This window comes from Ctenopharyngodon idella, chromosome 9 (assembly GCF_019924925.1).
Source record: "Ctenopharyngodon idella isolate HZGC_01 chromosome 9, HZGC01, whole genome shotgun sequence".
Taxonomy (NCBI): Eukaryota; Metazoa; Chordata; class Actinopteri; order Cypriniformes; family Xenocyprididae; genus Ctenopharyngodon; species Ctenopharyngodon idella.
The window spans coordinates 15,928,554-15,949,347 of record NC_067228.1 but is presented as its reverse complement, the minus strand read 5'-3'; the positions used below and the strand labels follow the sequence as shown (position 1 = coordinate 15,949,347).

Here is a 20,794-nt window from a genome sequence, read left to right as displayed (position 1 = left end):
CTGTAGGCTACAAATATTCCAGAGCTTAGCATAAGCTGAATCTAATTTTGTAATTGTGTATGAAAACTGTTCACAGTTTAAAAGACATTATGAAAATGTTGTTTAAAAAACTTAAAAAAGTCACAGAACAACATACTAGAAAACAAGATGGTGGTCAGGCTTCAGAGTTTACAAACAGTATACGACCAAACGAGAGAATTTATAATATTTATTTAAATTTGTTTTAACTAGAATATTGTAGACATTTATGTAAACATTTTATAATATTTATTATTATTCCCATTTTGTTATTATTTCAACTTTATTTTTACCAGGTTAGTCCTGGAATCTCTTCTCTCTTCTTTTCTGAGCATATTGGTAACATAAAAAAACTAAGGATAATATGAAGAGAAAGAAAAAGGCTTCTGCTAAATGAATAACATCTGTATAATATAATATAATATAATATAATATAATATAATATAATATAATATAATCTTTGCTCGCGAGATTTGTTTTAAAAGTGGGAGCATATTGTCTTCAGTTACAGTCAGAGATGCTCTTTTGAAAGAAGTAAAGCAACAGGAGGCTCTTCTTCGCCCCTCCTTCTCTCGTGTCTGTACTGGCACTCTGGCAGCGATAGTTCACAACATCGCTCTTCATCTTTCAGATGAAGATTAGAGGGCAGACATTCAACGACGATTTTGAGCGGTAAGTTTTTTTAAGACTACATTTACATTACAGTCAGCAAAAAGGCAAAAATAACACAAACATTTGCGCTTCTCTCGAGGACTTCTATCCACCACTCGTTGCTATCAAGTTGTGAAACAGTTCTTCAATGCGGTCATGTGACACTTTCAGGACTTTCTTAAGCAACAAATCACATTTAAACTTCTTGTTTCTATGTGTGCAAGTAAATACTCAGCGACCACTGTAAAGCGATTAGGTAACAATGTATCTTAGTTACTTTCATATACCCATTTCAAAAGCGAATGATAGTGGATGTATAACGGGCTGGGCGTATATGTTAAGAAGATCACGCGGTGGTGAGTACATCAAAATAAACAAACGGTACAATACAATACAAAGGGTATTCTATTCTTGCATTACCGTATATTTAAAATTATATATGTTTACGGTAAGACTAATACTATGAATCCCTCACTAAACGTCACCTAACATATCAGATTTTAGTTATTTTAGATGTTTAGGTTTAGTAGGGTGAAGTCAGCTAAAATGGGCCACGTTTTGGTAAATAATTTATAATAGCATCAAATAAGCTATGCATGAGATCTAATGATATTTTTATAAATTAGCATGGGCCTCTTAAATATATATGTATTTTTTAAATGTGAAAAAGTATAAATGTTTTAAAATTATGAGAGTTAGAGTATCAGCAGGTCCCTTCTTGAGCGATGGCACAACATTCAGGTAAAATGGGCCAATATAAAAAGAGGCTGAAATCATTTTATTTTTAACAGTAAATTGACACTATTGTCTTTAGTGTGCCATAGCAACAACAGCATAAATTTATTTTATTAAATAGAAAGTTGAACAAATATTTCATTAAAAAATGCAATTAAAAATGAACTGATCATGTTGTATAGGTATGCGTTTCTGTGCATTGGTGTCTTTTGTGTGCATGTATGTGTGAATGCTTGTCAAATATCTGTCAAACGTTTTGTTAAAGATTAGAACATCTTTGACAACAACAACAAAAAATTCACTTTAACATTTCCTGTAACTATAGGTCTTAAGATAGCACTGTATGGACATATTCCTTCCTTTCTTTCCCTTTCTCTTATCTCTCTGTTACATTCCTTTGCTTGTCCTCCTGCCATACTGTCTGCAATGCATTTTTTTTTTTTTTAAAGACTGTTAAGATTTTGTATGGATACATCTAGGCCTATAAACCTATTTTCACCCTCAATTTCTGTGTAAAAGTGTGTGTGTGTGTGTGTGTGTGTGTGTGTGTGTGTATGCAGCCCATTTTAGTTTAACAAGCCATTTCTTAATAAAATTAAACTTTTTTTATTTGAAAGAGCATGTCAAAACATTGTTCATAAACCTTTGCTTTGTTGGTAAGGGTACTTATAATTGCTTTAGTACCCTTATTAGTGATGAATGAAATTTACTATGTCAGTCTCACTTTCCTTACAATTTCTCTGACAAGCTTCATTTAATACTCTGCCCTGCCTGCCTTAAAAAACTCAGACCAGTCGAAACTATTGTTACATGTCAAGAAGTGTTGAAGTAACAATACAAGATCAGTTATTGTGATTGGCTGTGAAAATTTAAAGAGATATGACGCTACAACCTTATTTGGCACATTTTACCTGATAGCCCATTTTAGCTGACTTCACCCTATGTGAGGTGTTAAGTGATTGTTTAAAACAATTACTTTGTTACATATTAAACCATAACTAAACATTCAAATTTCAACAATTTCGTCTGTACTTAGAAATGTGCATTTTTCAAAGTTAAAAGAGAGTGTGAGTGAGAAGATATAGGTACACCGGAAACTGCATTGGTGTCTGTAAACAATAAACAAAAAGAACAGGAAATAACATTTGTGCCTTGTTGTATGTAAGCATATGATTGGTTAATTTTATAATCACTATGTATATTCATACATACAGTATACATTATGTCAGTATGTGGGTATGGGGTAGAGTCAATTCAACCGAGTCATTCGATCAACTCTGTGGCTATTTTTGTTGGTGAAATAGACCATTTTAGTACCTAACTAACCTTTTTTACATTTTAGTGTCTAAAATGTAAGTTTCTTAGTATTAACTTCTTGTGTATGGAACAAAGCAATTTTCATATTATATGGTCTAAAATCTGCAGTGTTGCTTACTAGAAATGCTTGTGTTTTCTGGTTAAATATTTGCTCAACACTTACCTAATGTATTACCTAACACGATAATAAAAATTCCTTTCATTGCAATATTCTTGTTCTGCTGTGTCTGTGCTATTCTATAGAGAAAGTATTGTTAACCAGACTTCATTAGTAGCCCTTGTTTTTCATGCTTTTCTTCACAGGGACTAACCCATGAGACTCTCAAAGCCCAGGCATGAACCAGGGGAGCGGTGCTTGTTTGTGGACCCCAGTGCCGCAGCACTGCCCTGCACCATGTGACCGTTACAAGCATGCTTCTTGTGCCCACAGAGGACATGTTTACTTACTAGGTGGTCGAGAAAAATGCTCACTGAGAGATTTCTGGAAATATAATGTGGGTATGTCATTGTTATTTATCTGTGGCTGTCTGCTGCTTTGAACACTGTTATTGCACAGAATATGGTTCCTGCAGCATTGACTGATTATAATTCTGGGGAAATGTCTATATTTTTAGTCTGTAATGAGTGGGCCGAGCTTCCTTGCAATAGTGAAGAAGCACCTGAAGAACTGGAGGAGCACACCATGGTAGCACATCAGGTAATTGGGCATTGGGAATTCACCAGTTATGAGGAACAATATGGCACTGTAGAATGTCAATTTACATACATTTTCATGGATTTCAATATTCTACAGTACAGTAGTTTTCCTTAAAAAGGCCATGTCACATATATAGTATTTCTTATAATCATATAATTATTTCCACTTTTTCTTCTTAGGAATTTCTCTATGTCTTCGGAGGAATGCAAGATTCATCGTATACTAACTCAAAAATTCCTCTTTGGGTGTTTGATATAGGTATTTTTATTGCATATTCAGTGGGGGCCACGAGAAAATTAATAAATTCATTCATGGAGATTTTGTTTTACCACACAGCAATATGTCACTTTGTTATTCACCTCTTCAGTTTTATATTCTTTGCAGTTAAAGAATGCTGGATTAACTGGAAAACAGGAACTTTATGGGTAAACATCTTTTATTTTACAAGACTTGCAGCTGAAACACTTGATGGTCCTTTTATTATTATAGTGAACTGTTTTTGTAGGGAGTGACACCAGCAAACAGAAAAGGGCACAGTGCTGTCATCTTTGGGTCATCTATGTATGTCTATGGGGGATACATTGATATAAGAGGATCAACAAAAGAATTCTGGAAATTTGATTTTGGTGAGTGTTATCACTAAGACAAAATATTTACTGTTATCCACCTCAGGGATGATTTTTGTAATTTACATATAGCTGAATGACCTTTCCAAACTAATTATATTTTCTACATGTTAGATTCCAGGATGTGGTCGCTACTGAGCAGTGCACAAGGCGGGCCTGGTCCCAGACATGGTCACTCAGCTATGACATTCCAGGACTGTATGTACCTCTTTGGTGGCTTGCAGGGCCTGAGGGAACAGAAGGACCTGTGGAGCTGGAGTTCTGCCAGTCAAACCTGGAGCAGCATCAAATTCCAGTGAGTTTCTTTATTAACATCTATCATTCTTTAATTCTGTCTGTCTATCTATCTAACTAAATTCCCTGGCTTGATGATCACAACTGGTAACTTGATTCTTAGTGAAGTTGTTATACTCTTAGTCTTCGGACACAACTTCTAAACATTCGTTTTGAGCACTTTGAGTTTAAGAAAAGCGCATTAGAAATAAAACGTATTATTATTAATATTATTATTATTATTATTATTATTATTATTCTTTCATCGTGTGAGCCGTCACATGCAAAATTATTCATTAACTTAACAAAATCTGTCAGACATATATGTTTATTCATTAGAATCTCAATGACACAGAATGTTTTCTGTTTGTAACACAGAAATAAATGTATCATGTGCATATAAATGTGCATATTTTTTCTGTGTATTTTCTGTAGTATTGAATTTTCCCAGTAAACATTTATCTGCTGTTGAAATCTATATTGAAAAAGCTCAGTATGATACACAATGGCATTCATCTTGACAAAACTGGTCAATTTACTGACATGTTTTGGATGCTACATTACTTACATTTTTGCATTTTGCAAAAACTAGAAAAAATTGTTGCACTCCAATTGGATAAAAAATGCTTTTGCTTCAGGTGCGTAAAGCCATAAAGAGTAATTACAAACAAACAAGAAAACTGCTAACTGCACACTGAATTCAATCAAAAAAAAAAAAAAGTCTAGCAAAAATGTTTTTATTTAATACAAATTTATTTTGCTTGTCTAGCTTTTAATTGACCATATGCACAGTTACTTCCTTTTTTTCGATAAGCCAGCTTGGGCATTTCCGGTGAACTGTTAGCTGTCATTCTGTACTCGCTGTGTATCGACACAAATCAGTGGTTGACTTTTTAATGCTGTATTTATATTTTAATGCAGTTATCACACTTACCTAATTTGCCAATAAACCAGTTGTATTAATTGCAATGAAGACTTGAAGCTACTGTGAACGTTGGAAATAAGAAACATGGTGTCTGTTATTGGACACCACACACAACATCTTGCCAGCACTTCAAATGTTACTTTTATTGTGATGACCAAAAACATTGTTTGTTCATCCTTCTGAGATTGTCCCCATTTGTAAACTTAACGTTTCAAGATGTAGGAAATCCAACATTTAATAAAAAACACTTTTATTTAAAAATAAAAAAAGAATTACCACTATAACCAGCAGATGGTGGCAGAGGAGCATTTATTTGCTCATATTAGCCATTTCCTGTAATATTTATTTCACTCAGTTTCGCTTTTTAATCAATATTAAACATTATAAAATCACTAGGTTTAGAAATACATTTTGAACTTGTTTGAACTTGTGAAAACTCACATTTTATTAAATGAATCTAAACTAAAACTAAAGTGCACAATAAATCTTTAATTTACACTGTTGATGCTTTTTTTTTTTTTTTTTTTTTTTTTTATACATAAAAGTAAGAAAACCGATGGTCAAATTAAATTTTGCTGAGGAGGAACACTGAGGGACGCATCTTTTTTTATGTCGTTTTACATTTGAATAATTTAATTATCACTAGGCCTGACTATTTAAGTGACTATATTCTGATTATAAACTAAGTATTATACTTTTTGCTCTATGCAGTTTATAAAATAATAATAAAATAAAATTGCTAGACTTTAGTCGTGACTGAATTCACTGTGCGGTTAGCAATTTTCTTGTTTGTTTGTTACTACATTTTGCAGACATGCAATAGTGTTGAGATGTCCGATAACAGTTGTGGCAATTGCCCTTACATTTTAGAGAATGCAAGTTCTGTTTTAAAAAAATAAGTGACTTGGGAAAAACTAATAAGAAGCATCTAAACACTAATACTATGCTTATTTCTTACTCTGCAGTTCAGGTCCCTCCAGGCTGGTTGGTCACTCTGCTGTATTGTTCAAAGACAGCATGCTCATCTTTGGTGGAGGGGAAACCCAGAGTTCCCCTCAGAACAGCATGTGGAGGTTCAACTTGACAACACAGACCTGGAAGAAGCTAGCATTGTTGCCTGGATCTGCCTCTCTGTGCCGGATCCATCACTGCAGCATTGGCCTGGGCCAGAGTTTCCAGCCAACAGCACAAAACGGCGTCTTTTTCAGGGAAATACCCAACTCTTACAGCATCAATAACAAGCTAAGACTATTTAAGAACAAGTGCCAACCGTCCCACAGCACAATGCAAGAGCCCTGTATTGAGCTCCAGACTTTCCACATGGACAATAAGAAGTGTTTACCAGATTTGAGTACTACACTGAAAGACACTAAGCTAAAAGGAAGCTGTCTCACCTTTGAGAATCAGGAGGCTGTTCATAAGAAGCGGAGTAGTGGTGACCTGACAGACGAAAACGAGGACGCCATGTTTCTCCATATGCCTGACTTGCTGTTAGTCCTGGGTGGTAAACCTCTACAAGGACAGCATATGATTTCAGTGTGGCATATGACAGTGGCATAAATCTGGTGTTTTCAGTGCATTCTACTTTCTCTGTGAGAAATGAAAGAGGCTTAGCAACAATACCCATATCCTTGTGGGAGAACGTTTGCATTAAAATCGAATTCAATCATGTACAAACTCTTTACAGTGTCTGTAATTATTACCTTGAAGGTGAAGTTTGTCATTTTGTATGGCACAATATTTTCTTCTCCCTGTTTAATATGCACAGACAATAATGCACAAATTAAACAGATATTTAGCATATTCAACAATCACCTCAACTCTTGGGATTATTCTACACAGTATTTTTGTTTGAGTATATTAAGTTATCAACATTCATCAGCTAATTCTAAAAAAGACAGAAAAACATTTCACATCTGTAAGATAACCAGATGTAGATCATCATCCACAATATAAATGGATAATATACCAAGTAAAAATGTTCCATTATGAAAAATGTCATAATTCGAAAAGATTTTCCCATGGCAAGTGACATCAAAGAACTGAACACAAGATGAGCCATTTTACAAGGTTTTTACAATCTTTAAATAGTATTGAACTGCATTCTATTGGGAATTAATTACAATTGTTATATTTTAGCACAAACCACACAACATGTGTAGCTAAAAAGTGTTTATATATGCTGATGATCCATATGAAGATGCAATATTTACAAAAAAGTTGTATTTTCCGAAGTGGCACATACTGTATACTCCCCAAAAAAACAGGTGTTTTTAAACAGTCTGTTTAATGCTACAGAGAGATGGCATCAATACACAAGGATTACAATGGCAAAAGTAATGTTACGGAATGAATCTTTACCTTTACAAATGCAGAAACCATAAATTAAATAGATATTAAGTACATTATTATTAAATATGTACGCAATGAATATTCACAATGATACCTATGAATATTACAGATTTTATATGACAAAATTATTAAAGATTTGTTCTAAGAAAGAGAAAAGCCCAGGATTAAAATGTAAAGTAAAATGTGTCAGGCACCAGAAAGCCTAGAGAATGTAACGTGTATTTATTTTGTTGAAGCGATAGATGGCGCCATATCACCTAAGAACAAAATTTGACATTGCAATCCTCCAACCAGCAGTACAAAAAGTCGATTAATACTGGTGTTAATTTGGCAAACAAAGCGACACTAGAGAGGTTTTCTTGAAATTTGTCTCAAGACTTGCAAAAGCATTATTTAGGCTAAGTAAATATTTCAGAAAATGAATCTGAAATGGATAATATAATCATCATCAAACCATACAGGTTTTGCTTCTTACTTTAAAAACACTAACTACTGACTTTAAAAGAAACAACTACTGATATTTTAGATATTATGCTTAAATGGATTGCTCTGCTGTTTAAAAAAAAACAGGTTTCTGTTATGTTATGACAAACAAGGCAGTCTTGTATTGTCACAAAAAAAAAAAAAGTTAATGTGAAAAAGGCTGTTACGTATCATATGCAGATCCAGTGGTCTCTTTTTGGGACGATGAGGCTGTGATAGCGTAACATTTTTTTTTTAGCTCATATAATCTCTCGCGTCCAGTTGGCTGGGCGTCCCACGTGGTTTGAAGTATAAAAAAGTTTCAGCGCGAGGTGCTTTAGTGTCGTGATTACACGAGAGAAAAGACCAAAGGACAACATCCCTCCTGAGGCTGAAGAAATACGAAAGAACATACACAATTCACAATACTATTACTGAGAGAAGAGGAGCACGAGCAAATGACATTCGGTGGAAAGACAAACGTTGAAATTTTGTCTTCAAACAAGAATGAGTTTTGACTACACTGAACTTTAAAGGAATACGTTACAAGACTAGTAACCGGTTTGTTTTGATTCTTCACACACACGTCAATTTGTCAGTTACCCCGGAGATGAGGAGACGTTTTCGCGCTCTTTAAATAGCGTCAATTAAGACTGATATTTTTGCGACTAGCCCTCATACTCAATGTGTTTACCGGGCGATACTACATACACTTTCTGTGAACGTCTCTCAAAAATGACCGCGAGCATGATGATGAATGGAGATCTGTCAAAGGAGGTTGTTGGAAGTACAACTCTGTCCTGTTTATAGGTCAATTTTTTTTACGGTAGGAATTCATTAACTGACTTGTTTGTTGTATGGACACGTTATTTAAGAAAATGAGTATTTACATCCTCTCTGTAACCTGTTTAATGGCTTGCATACTCTCAGTTCAGTGTAGTCTGGGAGCTGAGACAGTGTCTCAGGAGTCTCAGTGTGTCTCTTGTGGACTTGGGCATTCGGATGATTCAGGGCGAATGGACACGGACTTTCTGGAGGCGGTTAAAAGGCACATATTGAACCGACTGCAGTTGAGAGAGAGACCAAATATCACTCATCCCATTCCCAAAGCTGCCATGGTAACGGCGCTGCGGAAACTTCACGCGGGTAAAGTGAGGGAGGACGGGAGGGTTGAAATTCCCAACTTAGATGGACATGCTGCCTACAACGAGGTGCAAGAAGAAACGTCGGAAATAATCAGTTTCGCCGAGTCAGGTGTGTACAAGAACTGGCATGTTGCATGGCTACTTTTACCTTATAGAAGTGTTGACATTGTGTATTAGTTATAAAATAATATTTAAGTGTATTTTGGAATACCTGAAACTTTCAAAGTACAAAGTACAAAGATTTCTTGGTTGTAACTTTAATTTATGGAGGAAATTTATAGGGGTGTGTAATCATCAATCACTTGACATGTTTTACAGGTCAAATGTTTCATTTACAGAATAGTTACCAGTATTTTTGTACCAAAAGTATTAGCAATGGTGTCAGTACACCAGGGTGACCTCCTTGTATGACTTTAGTAAGCTGTGACATTCACTGAGTCTGTTCCAAAACCCAGTGGGATGCTTCTCTGCCTACTGCCTTCATAGGCAACACATTTTCCAGTTCTATGCATTGCACTGTTTATGAGTAGTTGTTAGTACTTAACTTATCACAGTTATTAATACAGTGAATTACAGTACAGAATATTACTGAACTGCTTTAAACAAGTGTTGCTACAGTGGGTCTTTGAGGGTTAATGAGACATGCATCCTTGATCTAATATTTGTATGATGTAACTGGAGCAATTAGAATACATGACCCTCCCTTAACATATAATTAGATATGCTGACAGAAAATAATGAGTAGTTTGTCAAATGATGACCTTTGCTAGGTGGGTGTTGAGGCAATTAAAATCCTAGAACATCTTCAGAATGCCAAGACAGCTTAAAAAACATGGCAATCAAAGTATTACAGATAATTTGTTAATAAGAGGGCAAGAACATTTCCACACCTTTTGCCTTATTAACAGACAATATATCAGTAAAAAGTTTTGTTAAAACTAATGCCTTTTATTTAAGAAGTATACATTTCTTTGAAGTAAATAAAGAGTACCCATAATCATAGATAACCTGTAAATTTGGGGTAATTATGAAATGGTACGAAAAGCAATGGAAATATAGTGAATGTAAATTCAATTACTTTTAAAAACACTTAAGCAGTAACCCTGTCTGAACACGTGAATAAGTCATGGAAATGCTACCCATTAAATTGCAAAGTGATGAAGCTCTGGATTTCATTTTATGAACCATTTCATCAGTTATAGGTTTGCGGTTCAGTTCAGTTTACAGGAAAATGTATAAAGCTTGTTAAGTGTTAAAAAAAAACATGGATGACATTTTGCAGGTTTAGTTCTGTCATTAATGTAAATTTGCATGAACAAAATGACATTAATAGAAGTATAATAAATACAGCAGATTTTTATATAGACTGCTATAATCTGTCATCATTATCAGGAAGGACAACTGATATGCAGATATGTAATATTTTATAATATGATATATTTTTTTTTTTTTACATTTTCCAATGTCTCGTTTTGACACATTTTATGCTTGTAAAACTGGACTCTTTATCTTCTAGTCTCACACACTGCAGCACAATTAGCTTGGACATTATCCGGACTTCTAGCTCCAATAAGAATGATCTGAGCACACTCATGACAGAGCAACAAAAGAAGGCAATTATTAAGCGGGTACTGTGAGTTCTTGCTAAACCCAATATGTCAACATTGGGAACAAAAACAACAAAAGAAAACAAAAGAAATCACTCAGAATAATGCATGAGACATTTGAGTCGTTGTGGGTGACAGAGGCTGGGGTGGGGGGATGGCCTTCTTATATCCTACTCTGAAAATGCATTTCAAATATCAAAGCTCTATCAGGCCTCTTTGCAGTGTCCCCTATTATTCACGACACCTTTGAACCACTGAGCAGCAATGCATCATGAAGCTGGCTTTCCAAACCCCCACCTGCCTCAAGGCCAGCTGGCACTAACCCCTCAAGTGAAGGCTGCTAGCCAGGGCATAGCATTAGGACAACCCTAGATCCATTCTGCTCAGAGATACAAAAAGAGGAATTTGTGAGGTATGCAATGTGCAAATCACTGCAGCTGCAGGCAATTGGGCTGCCTCACGCGTTGCATGCTCTTCCCTCCTGTTATATGGTATGATTGCAAGCCAGAAGGTGGCTCCTATCTCACTCCATGCTTTAGGAGAGCAATAAGAAGCGGACTGCCAAGGTACAGGAGAGGACGGCTGCCAATTTCAGGTCTCTATTGACACTGTCCTATGGGCCATTTCAGAAGTATTTGGTGTCCCGTAGCCACAGAAGCGGAGCGGTAGATGTTCGCTTCTCATTTGTCAGCGTAACCATTCGGACTCGCTGAACTCTTCAGGACCAGTTCAGCACGGGGTATTAAGACTTCATTATTAGACATTATTCAGTGTGGCACAGTGTCCATAAGGTCAAAGAGCCAAATTGATCTCTTTAGAAAATCTTTGTTTTTTGACATTTGATCCAAGCAGGGAAATTAGAGCCTATAGTGCTAACTGATTGGCAGACAGTCAAAATCTAATCAGGCAGCATGCCATGGTCTTGATCTTATTGATCTACGACAAGCAGTTCACATTAAGCATTTAAAGCATGAGATCAATCTTCAGTGAAACACAGAAACAACCCTAACATCCATTTTCTCAAAAGTACAGTTGCCCGTGCTTATTTCGGCAGTATTCTGCATGCTTGGTGTCTTGTAGGCTATTGGTTTTTGAGCTTAGTTAGATAATAAACACATTGTAAAGTTAAGAAATGACTCCAAATCTAAAATAAAATTATTTTTAAGTACCAACAAAATAAAAAATATAATTACCAGGGAAGTGGAAGCTAATTTTTTTTTTGTATAGCGATTACAATAACTGAGAAATAACCTTGAATGCATTGCTGAAATGAATATTTGTCAGGCTGGCTGATAGTAAACATACCTTTTAACTGGTATGCCAATCAGCTGCAACCAACCACAGGTTGCAGAAGAAGCAAGCATACTAAAACTTCTAAAATAGTCAGATGTAATATATATATATATATATATATATATATATTTCGGTTTAATAATAATAAAACAATTGTAATGTTTTGACCGTTTTTATTTAATAAAAAGCTATTTGATGCAAAGGCAAAGATGCCATTGTGATGAAAGAATTCTGTTTAGGCAAATTGATGTAGGTAAGTGTTGATATTGATGGGGATAAAGTATGCCTCAACACACAGCATCTTGTCTCCCTGTTTGCATTGCCCTGGAGAGTGCAAAGTGGACAAAGCCTTGCCATGTTTGACTAAATTCAGTTTAAGCAGGACCTGTTGAGACAGGTTCTGAAACACTTGAGCACATGGCCATGCAAGTATATTTATATCCAGGAGGCATTTAAAGGCAGGTAACAAGGTGAAATGGTGGAGTAATCAGTTCAGTGAATGTGTTCCCTATCATCATAGGACATACACATTCATCATTCAGGACATACATGTTCACACCTGACACCTCTCCAGGGCTTGATTCTGTCACTGATGAACTTTGACTGTGTGTCTGCACTGTGCAAAATGAGTTTTAACAGCCCTTTTGGAAAAAAAAAAATACAACTAAAATGTTATATATATGCACAGGAATACATTGTTAAAAAAGTGATCATTCTTTTGGCTGCATTTTTGTTTATCAATGTATTTTTATATTTGCTATATATACTTTATATACAAAGTTTTCTTTACAAACTTGGTTAGGGTTTATCAGAACATTCGACATAACTATAATAACACTTTTGCTGGAAAATTAAGCCATGCAGTATTGTATGATAAAATTATTACTGATTAGTTTGTAGTTTTGTCTCAAAAGCAGGGAGAGCCAAGTGCATGTAAAGCCACTGCCACTGTGTGTGAGGTCAAGCTATCACATGAAGAAGCCACCCTTTGTGTCAAGCTGTTGACATTAAACCAAACTAATCTGTTGGCAAACATTGTTGTTTTTCTATTTCAAAATGTGCCAAACAGCTCTGGCATTCAAATCAGGATTAGGGGGAACATGATTCATGTGCAACTTTCAATATAACTGAATTTCCCTAATTATCTTGGGTGGTCAAATGAATCTTTGCAATCAAATTCTCTCTCTCTCTCTCTCTCTCTCTCTCTCTATATATATATATATATATATATATATATATATAAACTCTGCATCGTGGACTTCACAATTCACTAGTGGCCAGTGTCATGTAAATGCCTCATCATTTGAAGGGCACACGCTCAATGCTAGGCTGTGCCACAGCACTCTCCTAATACATTTCACAGTGCATTGTGTTGTCAGTCTCTGAGGCTCCAGAAGCTCTGGGTTTTCACAGTTCTCCCTGTGAACTCAATGAACCCCCTGGGGCAAGACCCACGTCCGACAACCCCCACTATTTTACCCGGCCCAGCATCTTCAGCCCAAACCAAGAGGCCAATTGGACTTGGGCCCAGAACTGTGGCACTGGCATCTAGTATATCTGGACAAGTTGGGTGGTTTATGTCAGTGAATGTGGCTAAGGAAAAATAGTCATCAGCAGAATGACAACCTGCTTGTGCCCTTTCAAATCTGATAAAAAGCATAAAGGAGTTTGTTTTGTAATAAACAACCACCATTAACAAACTTCTTTGGTCTCTTACAGATGATGTGACTCCATCTAAGTCCAGCCTGTACTTTCTGATCTCCAACGAGGGGAATCAGAACCTCTACGTGTTGCAGGCAAACCTGTGGCTGTACTTCAAGCTGTTGCCAGGTGCTCAGGAAAAGGGACTGCGACGGAAAGTGACAGTGAGAGTGCACTATTATGAGCCCGGTGGGCAGAACATGCACTGGCCCGTGATGGAAAAACGTGTTGAGTTGAAACGCAGTGGCTGGCACACCTTCCCTGTGTCCGAGGCTGTAAGGGAAATGCTGGCTAAAGGGGGTCGCCGTCAGGACCTCGACATCCACTGCGAGGGATGCGAAGCTGCCAACGTTCTGCCCATCCTGGTGGACCCGAGCGACCCCTCACACAGACCCTTCCTGGTGGTTCGCGCCCAGCAGGCAGAGGGGAAGCACCGCATCCGAAAGCGAGGCCTGGAGTGTGACGGCAACAATGGCGGTTTGTGTTGCCGACAGCAGTTTTACATTGACTTCCGGCTCATTGGCTGGAATGACTGGATCATCGCGCCAGCAGGGTACTATGGGAACTACTGTGAAGGCAGCTGCCCAGCGTACATGGCAGGTGTTCCGGGCTCTGCCTCGTCATTTCACACGGCAGTGGTTAACCAGTACCGCATGAGAGGCATGAGTCCTGGGTCGGTCAACTCCTGCTGCATACCTACCAAACTCAGCACCATGTCCATGCTCTACTTCGATGACGAGTACAACATCGTCAAGCGTGATGTGCCTAACATGATCGTGGAGGAGTGTGGCTGTGCCTGAACAAAATCCATGTTAGGACATGTTACGAAAGCAGTGACAGTCATATTTATGGTCTTTCTGAACCACATGCATATAGATTGTGTTAATATTTGTGCACTCACAAAGTACAATCACGCACATGTGTGTGTGTGCATCAAGCAGTAGATCATCAGATGTATGACAGATGGGTCCTTCTAGTGAACAAAAAGGCTTTGACATGATAAGGGAAAGGGAACAACAACATTGTTTTTCTCTAGTTTGCCATTTCTAGACTTAAATAAAATGGCTCAATACTTTCCTCTCCAACAGCAAAAAAGATGACAAACTTTGTTAAAAGTACTTAGAAACTGTATTACAAGCACTGGCATATCTCAATGTCCCTTCTACTATCAGCACTTCAACAGCTTGTTTAAGACAATATGACAAATCATTCCAGCTGAGGGGGAGATTTCAAAATCAGTGCATGTCATCATCCCAGTCATTCCCAGAGGCATTCCCTTAGCAATGACTCTAGTTGTCTGCAGCATTGTTAAATCCGTCGTGAGGCTTCTACCTAAACTGCAAGCACCTCTGGACAAATCATCTTGAAACTAAAATCACTTCTACCGTTCTACTAATGCGCTGTACTTCTTGACTGCGGCTGACTACAGAACTAGATCTTGAGGTCTAACCGGTACAGCACCAACTTCACCACTTCCTTCATCTGCACAGTTCAGTGACTTACAAACGCTTGCAGCGGTGTGCATTCCGCGGAGCCGCTTCCATTCTGTCCAGTTGGTTTACAGGGAGTACAGCACTTGCGAAAACTCTCGAAATGCACAATTTAAAGCACTTGCATATTGCAAAGCCTTCAAAAAGGGTACAAAGAGATGGACCTACCCTTGCCCATGTCCTTTTGATATAAAGTGCCGCACGAACTATGCAATGTATAGTAATCCTGAACTATGTCAAACTGAATTCTTCTTTCTGCTTGTCTTTAAATCTTTATCAATACTTGAAATGTGATCTTTCGCTTGCTTTCCAAAGCGGATGATTGTTACGATGTTTGCACTGAAAAGTTGCGGGATTAGTATAAAAAAAAAAAAAAAATGAAAAAAAAATAAATAAACTGCCATTGAAAATGTTATTTTTGTAGTAAAACTGAATTTTGTGAAAATTTATTGTACCTAATTAATTGTACCAAAGAGGCCAATATTTTAGCTATTATAATAAGATGGCAAGGCCATTTCAATATTTGTAAAATAATTATTGATAATAATTATTATCCTTCTCAAGAGGCCTAATAATCAGGGTACAACATTATGGATTCCATTTGTAGCTCTGTCTAATTTTTTTATACTATATGTACAGCAAACCGATGAAACAATCTCTTCCTTGTCTTTAATTTTCCAGTCTTCTATTTAATAAGAGTTATTTCTTAGCTGTTGTTACAAAGTCATTTAGTTAAACTGATGTCATCTCTGTACAGATTATGTAAAATAAAAATATTCTTTCTTAAATATTTTGTAACTTTAAAATAAATTCTTACTTTGCATCCTTGTGAATGAGTTGCTTTTAACAGAGTATCAAAACTACAATACAGATTGTTCACTGACTGTTCTATGCATTTAAAAATTATATGGGTTTTTTTTTTTTTTTTTTTCCAAAGTTCGTCTGTACACGATTACAAGACTAAGTCATGCAACTGCGGTTCTATGCAGCAGGTTCTACAAAGTCTGCAAGAGCGCTCGGTTAACATCATTAGATGAACACATTGCCTTAACTTAAACCACACACTGAGATATCGATCAACAAATTGAGATAACATCAGTATATATTTATATATACACTGGTTAACACTTTGCACATTAATGAAATGACTGCTCTCCATGGTTTCAATATTTGTCATTCTTAGTACATTCTTGGCTCAGAGTCAAGAGGGCTCTCGCTGCACAACATGTAGGCACAGAGACTGATTACATCAGAGTGGATCCCCTGAAAGCACCATCAACAAGTACTACCTTTTCTCAGCCCTACAGGTATAAATGCAAAATATGCGGCACTAAAATAAACCTTAGGCAAACAGAGAGACCAGGCCAGCACACCTACCAACGGTCAGGGCGTTTCAGCCAAATACTGGTACAACACCACAAAACAACAAGCACTTTCCAAAACATACCACATAACCCAAGTCAGATAATTACCTGAAGTGTACCTGTCTTGCATCTGTCAAGAGAGGCAGATGAAAAGGTGTGAAAAATGACTTGTTTGTAGAAGTCCTCTCAAAATGACAGCACAAGAATGATATGAGTCAGAACTGACACCCACATGTAACAAAAATAAATATTTCGGTTTTAGTTTCTTAGTTATGTAGGTTGGTATGTGTTTATATGTATTTGTTTGTGTAGGCGGGTGTGAGAAAAGTAAGAGAGACGTTCAGAGAGAAAGTGCAGCAGGTAGAGAGGTACAGGCAGAGCTGTCTCGTCATGTAGCGGAGTGTTAACGGTGCCGCTATGACTGCTGGAATGTTAATGACACCATAGCTACGCTGCAGGCAAACTCATGAAGACACACACGTTAAGAAAACACCTCAAACCATCTCACATGACAAGACACATACAATACAATCTGTAAACAGCATCTGAGGTTAACAGGTGTTAAGAGATTTATGGTGACTAAATCGAATGTAAAACAACATACAGACACATACCTGCCATAATTTGTCATTAAAATGGTCATTATTATGGGTTAATATGCTTATAATTTCATAAGCCCACATATGGATCTACAACCCGAATTCTGGAAAAGCTGGGACGTTTTTTTAAATTTGAATAAAATGAAAACTAAAAGACTTTCAAATCACATGAGCCAATATTTTATTCACAATAGAACATAGATAACATAACAAATGTTTAAATGGAGAAATTTTACAGTTTTATGCACAAAATGAGCTCATTTCAAATTTCATGCCTGCTACAGGTCTCAAAAAAGTTGTCATGGGGGCAGCAAATGGCTGAAAAAGCAAGAAATTTTGAAAAGATTCAGCTGGGAGAACATCTAGCAACTAATTAAGTTAATTGATATCAGGTCTGTAACATGATTAGCTATAAAAGGGATATCTTAAGGGGGTCGCACACCGGACGCGAAGCTCAGCGCCATGTCTTTAAAATTCGAACGCATTTCTACGCACACCAGCGGCGACATTGGGCACCTGTCCGCAGCGCCCAGCTACGACTCAGGAAGTTGTTCAAAATATTTCTCTCAAATCATCGTTAATGTACATACTGACTTCATCCTGTGTTGCAAGATAGATTAGTTTTACATTGTAAGTTTAACAGCTTGAGTAAAGTCTAAAAATATTGGAAAAAATGTATAATAAATGTAGCCTTTTCTTTCATTTTGCTCTGTTGTGCCATTTTTCCATGTACACTAACCTCAGTGCGAAATATTAAAGCATAGGCATATGTAACGTTTCCCTGTCGACTTAAAACTCACCCATCGCGCAGCTCTTCTATCAGGAGTCAATTCAAAATTAAGCTCTCGTGTATATAATGTGCGCTTCTGGTGTGCGATACCTGTGAGTTGTCCGAGGCGCAGCGCTGAGCTTCTCGTCTGGTGTGCGACCCCCTTTAGAGAGGCAGAGTCTCTCAGAAGTAAAGATGGGCAGAACTGTGAAAGAGTGCGTAAAAAGATTGTGGAATACTTTAAAAACAATGTTCCTCAACATCAAATTGCAAAGGCTTTGCAAATCTCATCATCTACAGTGCATAACATCATCAAAAGATTCAGAGAAACTGGAGAAATCTCTGAGCGTAAGGGACAAGGCCGAAGACCTTTATTGGATGTCCGTGGTCTTCGGGCCCTCAGACGATACTGCATCACACATCGGCATGATTGTGTCAATGACATTACTAAATGGGCCCAGGAATACTTCCAGAAACCACTCTCGGTAAACACAATCCGCCGTGCCATCTGCAGTTGCCAACTAAAGCTCTGTCATGCAAAAAGGAAGCCATATGTGAACACGGTCCAGAAGCGCCATCGTGTCCTGTGGGCCAAGGCTCATTTAAAATGGTCTGTTTCAAAGTGAAAAAGTGTTCTATGGTCAGACGAGTCCAAATTTGACATTCTTGTTGGAAATCATGGACGCCGTGTCCTCCGGGCTAAAGAGGAGGGAGACCTTCCAGTGTGTTATCAGCGTTCAGTTCAAAAGCCAGCATCTCTAAGTGCAGACGGTATGGGCAGCTTGCATGTTTTGGAAGGGACTATGAATGCTGGAAGGTATCTAAAGGTTTTAGAGCAACATTAAATGAAAAATATGTCAAAGACAACCACAAACTCTTCAGCAGCTGGAAACCTATATCAGGCAAGAATGGGACCAAATTCCAACATCAAAACTCCAGAAACCCATAACCTTGATGCCCAGATGTCTTCAAACTGTTTTGAAAAGAGGAGGAGAAGCTACACCATGGTAAACATGCCCCCATCCCAACTATTTTCAGACCTGTAGCAGGCGTAAAATTTGAAATGAGCTCATTTTGTGCATAAAATTGTAAAATTTCTCAGTTTAAACATTTATTATGTTATCTATGTTCTGTTGTGAATAAAATATTGGCTCATGTGATTTGAAAGTCTTTTAGTTTTCAATTTATTCAAATTTAAAAAACGTCCCAAATTTTCTGGAATTCAGGTTGTGCTTGGTTCACATGCAAGTCTATTATGCTGTTCCTCTAAGTGCAATTCCTAAAACACACACAGTGCATGATTTTTTTCAAACAAAACAATTTTTTATAAAACATAAAACATGAATTGTATATATAAAATTATATATTAAAATAAATTAATACTTTAATTAAGCAATGATGCATTACATTGATCAAATTGCAGTTTCACATTGTTAAAAATAATTCTATTTCAAATAATTGCTGTTCTTTCGAACAAAGAATCATAAAAAAATAAAAAATATATAAATAAATAAATAAAAATCACGGTTTCCACAAAAATATGCAGCACAACTGTTTGATAACATTCAACATTGATAATAATAAGCAACGTTACTTGAGCTCCAAATCAGCATATTAGAATGATTTCTGAAGGATCATGTAAGTGGAGTAATGGCTGTTGAAAATTCAGCTGTACCATCACAAGAATTACATTTTAAAATACATTAAAAATATATATTAAAATATAAAAACAGTATTCAATTCATATAGTATTTCACAATAGTGCTGCTTTTTTAATTTAATTTAATTTAATTTTTTTTTTATCATTATTATTATTATTATTATTATTATTATTATTATTATTAAAGCCTTTTGACCCCAAACTTTTGAACGGCAGTGTGTATTTTTTTTTTAAAAATTCTATTATTCTAAAAATGTGAAAAACATGCAATTTATTATCGCAGAAACTTTTGGTAGGTTTTAGAAATTGCATTTACTGAGGAACAGCATTTAGACTTTAAGTGCACGTGAGACAAATATGCAAGCTTTAGAAATGATTTTTCTTCACCCTTTTATATCACTTTTAAATGCTGATTGAAATTTTGACCCTAGAATTGACCTGCACAAGGCCTGTGAACTCTCAGAAGGGGATTACAGGCCAGAGTAAAAAAGCTTGAGAACTTGAAAGCATACTCGAGTGGCCCAACAAGCAAAAAGTTCATTAATCCAGCAATTCTCCAACGTCCGCAGACCTATGCTACTTCAAACATTTAAACGAACAAACCAAACCAAAATGTTTGGCTTTAAAGCTCAATTCTAAAATGATTCATCAAAGAAAAAAAAAAGATCATTCCCAACTGCCATGTTCGAAGGAATCACCTTTTACTCCACAAGGAAACAACCTAAGGTTTGTCACTCTCCACCTCCCTCCTCCCCTCCACATTGACCCCTTGACTCCCTGAGCACCAGCGTACATTCAAGCCAACAAAGCTTCCATTTGTGCCGTGGTTCTACCTAGTACTGACTGGAGGATCAGGGATCAATGAGGGTCACCTCTATAGGGAACCTAGGAGAGAGTCGCCACTGTGAAAGAGCTGATAGTACAGTGTATGGCATGAAAAGGGCAACTAAACACTGAAAACCCACAGTCAACCACCCCTTACCCTCTGTCTGGCATCCAAAACTCATTATATATCCATCATAGCCAAACATGATGTTGAGGTTTGCTTTGGTCTGGCCATTGGCTGAGCTAAATGAAGCTGCTTTGTGGCAGTATTCTGAAGGATAGGAT

At 36.8% G+C, this 20,794-nt stretch overlaps 2 protein-coding genes across 7 annotated transcripts; both read left to right on the top strand.

Annotated features, from left to right (window-relative positions):
- Window positions 1-523: 523 nt before the first annotated feature.
- On the top strand, window positions 524-6,922 carry si:dkey-3d4.3 (ras guanine nucleotide exchange factor F). Of its 5 annotated transcripts, none has more exons than XM_051906116.1 (8): window positions 524-690; window positions 3,025-3,215; window positions 3,336-3,418; window positions 3,598-3,676; window positions 3,803-3,843; window positions 3,924-4,044; window positions 4,159-4,339; window positions 6,208-6,922. In XM_051906116.1, exons 3-8 carry the CDS (start codon window positions 3,404-3,406, stop codon window positions 6,800-6,802), a joined length of 1,032 nt encoding a protein of 343 aa, XP_051762076.1. In that variant the 5' UTR covers window positions 524-690; window positions 3,025-3,215; window positions 3,336-3,403; the 3' UTR covers window positions 6,803-6,922. The 5 variants fall into 5 exon arrangements, with proteins under 5 accessions (XP_051762076.1, XP_051762074.1, XP_051762075.1 ...); XM_051906114.1 differs by having other exon boundaries at window positions 3,025-3,219; XM_051906115.1 differs by having other exon boundaries at window positions 3,598-3,843.
- A 1,459-nt stretch (window positions 6,923-8,381) lies between these two features.
- inhbb (inhibin subunit beta B) lies at window positions 8,382-16,115 on the top strand. Of its 2 annotated transcripts, XM_051906118.1 has the most exons (3): window positions 8,382-8,882; window positions 8,987-9,310; window positions 13,821-16,115. In XM_051906118.1, exons 2-3 carry the CDS (start codon window positions 9,073-9,075, stop codon window positions 14,600-14,602), a joined length of 1,020 nt encoding a protein of 339 aa, XP_051762078.1. In that variant the 5' UTR covers window positions 8,382-8,882; window positions 8,987-9,072; the 3' UTR covers window positions 14,603-16,115. The 2 variants fall into 2 exon arrangements, with proteins under 2 accessions (XP_051762078.1, XP_051762077.1); XM_051906117.1 differs by having other exon boundaries at window positions 8,382-9,310.
- Window positions 16,116-20,794: the final 4,679 nt, after the last annotated feature.